Source organism: Bison bison, unplaced genomic scaffold, assembly GCF_000754665.1.
Source record: "Bison bison bison isolate TAMUID 2011002044 unplaced genomic scaffold, Bison_UMD1.0 scf7180017864249, whole genome shotgun sequence".
Taxonomy (NCBI): domain Eukaryota; kingdom Metazoa; phylum Chordata; class Mammalia; order Artiodactyla; family Bovidae; genus Bison; species Bison bison.
The window spans coordinates 2057269-2067153 of record NW_011494821.1 but is presented as its reverse complement, the minus strand read 5'-3'; the positions used below and the strand labels follow the sequence as shown (position 1 = coordinate 2067153).

At 51.4% G+C, this 9885-nt stretch overlaps 1 protein-coding gene across 1 annotated transcript; it reads right to left on the bottom strand.

Annotated features, from left to right (window-relative positions):
• Window positions 1-1391: 1391 nt before the first annotated feature.
• On the bottom strand, window positions 1392-9663 carry FBXO39 (F-box protein 39). The gene is made up of 4 exons (XM_010847449.1): window positions 9575-9663; window positions 3931-5036; window positions 2066-2242; window positions 1392-1731 (listed from the first exon to the last, which is right to left on the bottom strand). Exons 2-4 carry the CDS (start codon window positions 4954-4956, stop codon window positions 1603-1605), a joined length of 1332 nt encoding a protein of 443 aa, XP_010845751.1. The 5' UTR covers window positions 4957-5036; window positions 9575-9663; the 3' UTR covers window positions 1392-1602.
• Window positions 9664-9885: the final 222 nt, after the last annotated feature.

Genomic DNA, 9885 nt, shown 5'->3' with positions numbered 1-9885 from the left:
TCATGAGGAATCCAACCAGTCCATTCTAAAGGAGATCAGTCCTGGGTGTTCATTGGAAGGACTGATGTTGAAGCTGAAACTTCAATACTTTGGCCACCTGATGCGAAGAGCTGACTCATTTGAAAAGACCCTGATGCTGGGAAAGATTGAGGGCAGGAGGAGAAGGGGACGACAGAGAATGAGATGGTTAGATGGCATCACGGACTCAATGGACATGGGTTTGGGTGGACTCCGGGAGTTGGTGATGGACAGGGAGGCCTGGCGTGTTGCAGTTCATGGGGTCGCAAAGAGTGGGACATGACTGAGCGACTGAACTGAACTGATTGGGAAAAAAACCCTGGGTAGAACTATGTGCACAAAACCTCAAAAGATCAGAAGCAATCCATGTCAACAGCATGGGCTCAGGAGTTTATCCATACTCCCCGTTTAAAACACATCATGTTTCCCTGTGACTATAAAAATAGCACATGGTCTTTGTAGAAAATCTGAGAAATAGGGGACAGCATAAAAAGGAAAATAAAAACCACCCATAATCCCACCACTCAGAGATCACTATTAACATTTTTGGTATATCTCTCCTATGCTTAAAAAAAAAAACCTGTACTTGTATTTTATTGTGATTGATATCACACAAAACACAGTTTTGTGTCATGCCTTTTTCACTTAGCATTGTATCAGGGACATTTCTCCAGGACATTACAGATGCTTTGTGATTACGAAGGTCATGGTCACTTCTGGTTCAGCCCCACATGAGAACCCAGCTTTTGCAGCAGGCTGAGCACCATGCTGCCTGGATGGGGAAAATAAAGGAGAACCAGAAAAGCAGATGTGGGAGATCTGAGTCCATAACACCAACAGATTAGGAGCTGAGCTCCTGTGGGAAGGAGTTCTGGCTCTGAGCGGCTCTGTCTACACGTGGGAATCCCCCTGCTTCGCTGGAGGACCTGCTGGTGGATTTCATTCATCTGAGAGCAGACTTGGCCAGCTTCAGTGGCACGAGGCTCTGACATGAAGGTCAGCCAAGATAGAAAGAGTTTCTGGGGGACCTCCCTGGCGGTCCAATGGTTAAGACTCCGCCTTCTAATGCAAGGAATATGGGTTCAATGCCTGGTCAGAGAAGTAAGATCTCATATGCTGCAGGGTGTGACCAAAGATTAAAAATAAATAAACAAATCTTGTTTAAAAAAAAAAAAGTCTTTCTGAGCTGACACTGATAGTCAATGGAAATCGTGGCTCCATTTGCTCCCTGGTACCTTTTCGGGAGCAAGGTTAGCAAGAATCAGGGTCCCTGAGTAAGAACCTGCTCTGAGAGGCTTTGGGCCTTCAGCTCCATGGCTGACTGAGACTCAAAAAGCAAAACCAAACCACAAAAAAGAGAAATCACCCCTGGATAGTTGGCAAAGATAGCACTTTAAAGTCACCTGGGGTCTTTGCATGACATCCTAGGCATTGCTGGGGTGCCACGTTGGTGTGAAACCAGCAAAAAAGGAGAGAGAGGAAGAAAAAGGGTGGAGTAGGGGATGCCCCAAGTGTCATTCTATGAGGACGGGATTGTCAGGTTCAAAGTGCTCGTGGTTTTCTTTCTCTGGAGAGCGCTGGTTGTTACATCATGGGGTAAGCGATGACAAAATAGTTAAGCTCTGAATCGATCAGCTTTCTGTACTTCCTGTAAATTTCCCGCAGTGTCCTGTCCTCTTCATTCGTCTCATATCTGTTTGTATAAATTCTCACCTGTGCCAACAGAGAAACACATCTGCACACACGCACCCTGTGACTACATCACCCAGGCCCCGAAGACAATCCAAATGAGGTACCCGTACAATTGTCGGCAGAATCAGGAAAAGCCTAAACCCAACTATTAATGCTGAGGATGATTACTACTAATTATTAATCCTAAACTCCAGATTCCCTTGGAAATTAGCAATTTCACAGAAGGGACAGACTTGTGAGATATCCAACCCCCATGCCCTGCCTCATCCCTGACCTTCATCCCAGGAGTGGACACCTGCCTCCGAGAAGCCCCTGTGCCCCTGCCCTCAGTGGAACCCCCCCAGGGTGCTCTTACCTTGAGTGTGCGCAGGGCACATTGCCCTTCCTCCCGGCTCTTTAGGATCCGCTCCACAAACTTAACATCCAGGAAAGCCCAGATTTTGAAATAAAACAACTTCCTGCAGGATAAGATGAGGAGGTGCAGCTCTTCATCCAGAGACTCATGGTTGTTGTTGAATTCAAAAGTTAGTTTCTGGAAAAGCATCAATGGGGCAGACGATGTGAACAGAGATGCTGGGACTTGGCTGGGTCATTTCATAGCACTTTCATGATCCAGCACTGGCCTGGTGGCCCTGGCGGTTTAAGTGTTTTATTTATTTATTGGACATGCCACGTGGCACACAGGAGCCTAGTTTCCCTGATCAGGACCAGGGCTGGAACCCATGCTTCCTGCAGTGGAAGCGGAGTCTCAACCACTGGCCCACTGGGCAAGTCCCCTCCAGTGCCTTAGATAAGGGACACTGGACACGCAGTTGCCAGAGGAAGGGATTTGGGAAATGCAAGTGATCTCATCCAAGTTCCCAAAACTTGGAGTTTTGAGGCTATGTACCTAGAGTCTGGAGACCAAGGTGGTGTTCCTGGCCCTGCAGTGGACTGGCCAGGTGACTATGGGCAATACCAAAAGGTAGTATGATGTCTGCCTGCCCACTTCAGGGCTGTGTGAGCGTAAATGACCTCTTCACACTTTGTCATCCCTCACTGTAAGTGTTGGTGTTTCTTAATTTATAAGTTTATTAATGAACTCATTAAGTTATCATTTATTTGTTATATAATTATACATTTATTAAGTGGTATAAATTAATTAATTTACTTGACTGCACTGGGTCTTACTTGTGGCATGCAAACCCTTAGTTGCGTCATATGGGATCTAGTTCCCTGACCATGGATTGAAGCTGGGTCCCCTGCATTGGGAGTGTGGAGGCTTAGCCACAGGACCACCAGGAAAGTCCCAGTAGTGGTATATATACCCTTGTATATCCATGCTCACAGACTCGTGTGTGGTCCTTGTTACTCAGTCACTCAGTTGTGTCTGACTCTGTGATCCCCTGGACTGTAGCCCGGCAGGCTCCTCTGTGCATGGGATTCTCCAGACAAGAATACCAGAGTGGGTTGTCATGCCCTTCTGCAGGGGATCTTCCCAACCCAGGAATCGAAACTGCATCTCCTCCATTGGCAGTCATGGATTCTTTACCGCTGAGCCACTTGAGAAGACTGTGAGGTCCTCAGTAGGGGACAAAATGATGCTGATTTTGTAGATGGGGAGCTGCCAGATTAGAGTAGCCCACACCTCTGAGCTCTTCGGTAACTTGGGTCAAGTCTGGTTTTTTGTCTGGTTTGGAGCTGCTCTGTGTCCCGTGTACTGCTGTGTCAGGTGGGTGAGTGGAAGGGGCCGCCCATCTGCTGGTCACCGGTGGAGGCACCTGCATGCTCAGGCCTCAGAGTTCTGAGCCAGGGATATAGGCGCTTTCCTTGGTGGACAGTCACCCAAGAGTGGGTTTCATGTACAAGAAGCGAGCAGTAGCTTTTGTCCTCTGCTGTGGTCTTGGGGACCAGGAGAGGCATAGTTTGGTGACCTTTCTCAGAATCTCAACTTAAGGCTTCCCTGGTGGCTCAGATGGTAAAGAAGCTGCTTGCAACGAAGGAGACCCGGGTTCGATCCCTGAGTTGGGAAGATCCCCGGGAGAAGGAAATGGCAACCCACTCTAGTATTCTTGCCTGGAGAATCCCATGGACAGAGGAGCCTGGGAGGCTACAGTCCATGGGGTCGCAAAAGAGTTGGGCATGGCTGAGCGTCTAACACTTTCACCTTTTGAGAGCAGGCAGGAGGAACCAGGGGGCAGCCACTCCTCCCAGGCCTCCTGGCCCTAGGGTCGTACCTACCTGCAGAGTGTGCCGAAAGGTGGGCAGGAGATCCGTCAGGGTGGGTCTCATGGACCAGTCAGGGTCGCTGAAATAGCAGCTTCTCAGACTGATGCTCCTGATGGGGATCTCCTGCAACAGGATCCGGGCCAAGCGCTCGTACTTCATGACCCGCTCAAAGAAGAAGTTGACCTTCAGGCTGGTGGCGTGCCTGGCCAGCTTGGCCCAAGACATACCCCAGATGACCTGCCCGTGGGGGTCATGAATGTGGCACTTGATGTTCATGGTCCGGAGGGTGCCGGTGTTGTTGTCGCACAGGTTCTCCAGCAGCTCGTCAGAGATGCAGTTGTAGTTGAGAGTCAGGGACACCAGGTTGCGGAACGTGGCCATGGTCTTGTTGAACTGGGGACTGCTGTAGACGGCAAGGTGGTGGCTGAAATAGTCCTCAATGTTGAGCTCCGTCACCGTGCTCTCGTTCCGTAAGTAGCTCAGGGCGTTGAGGATGTGGCAGCCTTGTTCCGTGGTGAGCCTGGCCCCCTTCAGGCTGAGATAGTTCAGGTGTTTGCCCATCTTCTTCAAGAAGAAGCTCAAGCTTTTCATGAATGAGCTCCTGATGCTGTTCCTCCAGACCAGGCGGTCCAACTCGAGATGCTGGATGGAGAGAGATTTCAGACGGTTGTTACTCTTGCCCAGACATGAGAGGAGGCCTCGCATGGTGACCTGGAACTTCTTGGTCAGGACAGCGTTGTAAGGATTCAGGAATTTGATCTCCAGGTGCTCCAGGTAACGACCAAATTTCTTAACATACCAAAGGGCTGACTCGAATTCGGACGCATGTACCCTGGAAGGTCTCCCACTGAACGTGATGGTCCTGTATCGCCAGAGGTCAGCTGAATACATCATCTGGTTCCACTTCCTGCAGACAAGGGCCGCTCTGGACCTGTCCCTGTCTCCCAGCCACCAGAAGACACGACGCAGGCACACATCGGGCAGGGTGGCCCAGCAGCTCTGGTCTTGAGGCTGGATCAGTTGGTCTTCTTCGTCCATTGGGGAACCAGGATGTCCACTGCAGCTGCGTGGTGGGCAGGGCTTCCAAAAATGAGGAAAGAAAAGCAATCACTTGTTTTCTGTGGGGAGTAAAAAGGAAGACCATTACCTGCCAAACACATATTAAACCTAATGCAATGAACTTGCTCTGCGGCCCCATGTGTCAGTACTGGGCTGGGGCATGGGGGACAAAGATAAATACACCATACAGTGTACACCCACAGGATTCACAGCCCAGCAGGGGTCTAGCGGGGACACAGACCAGGACTGTTACAACACTGTGGGAGGCGAGAAAAGGCTCAGGTATATTCCTGGTGCCTCCGCCTCTGCTCAGTCGCTTAGTCGTGTCCGACTCTTTGCGACCCCATGGACTGTAGCCCACCAGGCTCCTCTGTCCATGGGCTTCTCCAGGCAAGAATACTGGGGTGGGTTGCCACTTCCTCCTCCAGGGGATCTTCCTGACCCAGGAATCGAATCCGCGCCTCTTGCATCTCCTGCATTGGCAGAAGGATTCTTCATCCACTGAGCCATCTGGGAAGCCCATGCATGGTGCAGGGTAGCACAAACAAAGCATGATTGATTCTTTCTGGGTAAGAAGTAGTAGAGAGGGCTGCTTGGAGGAGGTGGCATCTGAGCTGAGGTTTGCAGGGTGGATATGTGTGTGCAAAGCAGATAGGTTGGTGGTGGAGGATCTGGTATACTCCAGGAAGAGGGAACAAGACGGGTGAAGTCACAGGATGTGAGCATATGTGATGTGTTCATATTCAGGGAATTAACAGTTGTTTGAAGCTTAATTTGTGACAGGCAAGGAGTGATGAACCTGGATTTGGGGCAGTGGGAAGTTCTGGTTCAAGGGCATCATTCAAGATGCTCTGAATGATGTGATAAAGGCTGTGTCCTAGAGGAATTCTGACATCTTCTCTGGATGAATCACTGTGTTGAGCGACACTGCCGATGGCTGTGTCTCTATTTGGGGCTTCCCAGGTGATGCCAGTGGTAAAGAACTCGCCTGCCAATGCAGGAGACAGAAGAGACATGGGTTCGATCCCTGGGTCAGGAAGATCCCCTGGAGGAGGGCATGGCAGCCCACTCCAGTATCTTTGCCTGGAGAATCCCATGGACAGAGGAGCCTGGTGGGCTACAGTCCATGGGGTTGCAAAGAGTCGGACACAACTGAAGCAACTAGCCGTGTACACACGTGTCTCTATTCAAAAGGCACAGCTGCAGAACAAAGGTGGAGAACCTCGATGACATCAGGGCAGGTCTAAGGATCACATGCCCAGAAGTGCTGTGGACAGTCTTGAGGTAAAGAAAGAATACTCTGGGGGAGTGGAGGAAGGATGGTCTAGAGCAGAGTCCAGGCTTGAAGCCTGGGACTAGGGCAGCATGATAGTGGGAATCGGGGTGAATTGTGAGTTTTTTAGTGGACATAATTTGGCAATTGGTGAACAGAGAAATGGAAGGACTGGAAAGTCTCTGACTTGATTGAATTGCAGGTGGTACCCCAGTCAAGCTAGGGAGTCCCAGGGAAGAACTGGGGTAAGGCCCTACCAGATACACTGAGCCCTCAGTCAGACTTTTCATAGTCATCTGCTGTAATCTTCATGGCTTTGCTTTCAAAGTTTCCCATGCTTGAAAACTACCCTCCTTTTCTCTACCTCTCCCCAGCCCTCCATTTTTAAGGTTTAAGTCCTGCTGCTGCTGCTGCTGTTAAGTCGCTTCAGTTGTGTCCGACTCTGTGCGACCCCATAGATGGCAGCCCACCAGGCTCTGCCATCCCTAGGATTCTCCAGGCAATAACACTGGAGTGGGTTGCCATTTCCTTCTCCAATGCATGAAAGTGAAAAGTGAAAGTGAAGTCGCTCAGTTGTGTCCGACTCTTAGCGACCCCGTGGACTGTAGCCCACCAGGCTCCTCCGTCCATGGGATTTTCTAGGCAAGAGTACTGGAGTGGGTTGCCATTGCCTTCTCAAGGTTTAAGCCCTATGGCTCCACAAAACTTTAATTGACTTTTTTATTCATTGTGGCTCAGAGATGGAAGAGACCTGAGAATTGAATTTTTTTTTTAACAGATGGAAACTAGACACAGAGAGGTGAAGGGGCTTGCCTGTGGTCACACAGTAGGTTAGTAATAGGACCCAGGCTAGACCTGGGCTTTCTTACTTTCTCTTGTACTTTTTTCCTGCCTCTACTTTTCAGGCCTTGGATGCAGAGGGACAAGTTAATCATAATTTTCCGTTCAGGACAGACATTTGTCTGTGCAAGAACTCTCTTTGATTTTATGACTCTGTGTGACCCCCATGGACTATAGCCCACCAAGCTCCTCTGTCCATGGGATTTTCCAGGCAAGAATAGTGGAGCCATTCCCTCTCTAGGGGATCTTCTTCACCTAGGGATTGAACCTGGGTGTCCTGCATTGCAGGCGTATTCTTTACTGTCTGCACCACGAGGGAGCCCATGTATTCCCTTTAACTCGATGTCCCACTTCGCCGTTCCCCACAGAGGCAACTATTCCGGTGTGCTTGATGTGCTTCGTTTTGTTTGTGCGTGTGCTTGCCAAGTGTGTGTTCCACGTCTGTAAGCACCGCTCACGTTGCCCTGTGTACGTCTCACACTGCATCTGTCGTCTGAGTAGACCCTCTGGTGGACAGTCTCCTATTCATTCTCCCCAGGAGGGGCCCCCGGGGCTCTTCCAGCTCTCCCCAGCACCACAGTGGTGATGAGCATCCTCAAATGAGATCCTGTAGGTTTCCTCCATGCCTTTATCCTCACTACCCCATCATCACCTACTGAACAATTTGGTCCCTTCCTCCAGCTGGCCCTCCCATCTCCCACCCAGATAGGCCTCTGCATGGAAACTGGTAGCAGCCTATCCCCACCCAGGATACAAGGCTCTGGTGGGTTCAGCCTGCCCTCTTCTCTTTCCCCTTTCAGTGTCGAAGCCTTTCTCTTCTATGAAACCCACACACTCTTTGGGACGAGGAACAGCCTCATTCTTCTTTTGAGGAAGTATTTTAACTAATGAAGAAAAAAGAGTGTGTCTTTCTTCACATATAAACTGTCCAGGGCTAGGGGACCCCACAGCACTTAGCATAGAGCAAGGAACCTATAAGCCAGGGATTGAACCTAGGTTTCCTGCATCTCAGGCAGATTCTTTACCATCTGAGCCATCGGGGAAGTCCAAGGATACTGGAGTGGGTAGCCTATCCCTTCTCCAGTGGATCTTCCCAACCCAGGAATTGAACTGGGGTCTCTTGTATTGGAGGTGATTCTTTATCAGCTGAGCTACCAGGGAAGCCCTAAGAGGTGCACAAGAAAAGCTGCTGCTGCTGCTGCTGCTGCTAAGTCGCTTCAGTCGTGTCCGACTCTGTGCGACCCCATAGACGGCAGCCCACCAGGCTCCCCGTCCCTGGGATTCTCCAGGCAAGAACAGTGGAGTGGGTTGCCATTTCCTTCTCCAATACATGAAAGTACTGGAGTGGGTTGCCATTGCCTTCTCAAGAAAAGCTAAAACCAGGGAATTCCATGGTGGTCCAGTGGTTGACTCCTGGTTTCCACTGCAGGGGGCGCAGTTTCCATCCCTGAACAGGGAACTAAGATCCCAGAAACCTCACAGTGCTGCCAAGGAAAGAAAAGAAAGGAAAAAAGCTGCTGCTGCTGCTGCTAAGTCGCTTCAGTCGTGTCCGACTCTGTGCGACCCCATAGACGGCAGCCCACCAGGCTTCCTCGCCCCTGGGATTCCCCAGGCAAGAACACTGGAGTGGGTTGCCATTTCCCTCTCCAATGCATGAAAGTGAAAAGTGAAAGGGAACAGGGTCAGAATAGTTATCAGACACTTTAAACCATAGGGTGGGGCTGGAAGAACTTTGGAGGGTTGGGAATGGTGTTGCAAGCCTTCCAAAAGTCATGTAATTACCCGGAACCTATGCTACCCCTCAAGAGGCAGTGTAGATTAGTGGGTTAGATTCTGGTTCTGTCATCTGCACTATGTAACTTTGTGTGTGTGTTCTCTGTTGAGTCCAGACTCTCTGTGGCACCATGGACCGTAGCCCATCAGGCTTCTCTGTCCATGGGATATTCCAGGCAAGAATACTGGAGTGGGTTGCCATTTCCTACTCCAGGCGATCTTCCCCACCCAGGGATGGAACCTGCGTCTCTTGTGTCTCCTGTATGGGCAGGTGGATTCTTTAGTACTAGCACCACCTGGGAAGCCCCTCCACATCTGTTGATACGGTAACTGTTCCTTTCTCCTAGTGTTGGGGGGATTAAATGGACTGACAGATGGAAAACACTAGAACAGTGCCTGGCATATAGTAAATGTTACACAAGTGTTTGCTGCCATCAGAAAGTTGGTGCCAACGTGCTTCTAAATAGCATCCCTATAAGGAAGGTATTTACAAATGGGGAAACAGGCATTGGAAGGTTAGGAAAATGAGATGGGTAAGTGGGGACCAGGATTCGAACCCAGACGCGGGAATGTAGGCCGGGTTCACAACGTCACACAGCTGCCAAGCCTGGGAGGACACCTGGGTGTTCCATCACCCGGGTGCGGAGAGGGCCCAGGAGCCTCCCCGGGGCGGCGGGTGAGGGGGGGCGCCCACCCCGCCGCGCGCGTTACCCGTTCGCGGGGCCCCGCTTCTCCGGCTGCAGGGACCGCAAGCGCCAGGCCTGCTCCGCCCGCGCCGCCTCCGCTCCGAAGCCAACTCCGCCGCCCGCGGCCCGGCCGAGGCTAGAGGCCCAGCGGCCCGCCGCCTCTGTGACGCGCAGCCCCCTGCGGGGGTCTGCTCATCCCCACGGCCGCGGGGCCCAAACCCGGGGTGATCGCGCAGGTCGAGGGGCCAGACTAGGTGCCCCCACCCCGCAGATGGCCGGGGAGGTGCCCCGGTCAGGGGCGGGAGGCAGGAGGCTGGGCGCCACAGGCCCTGCCCC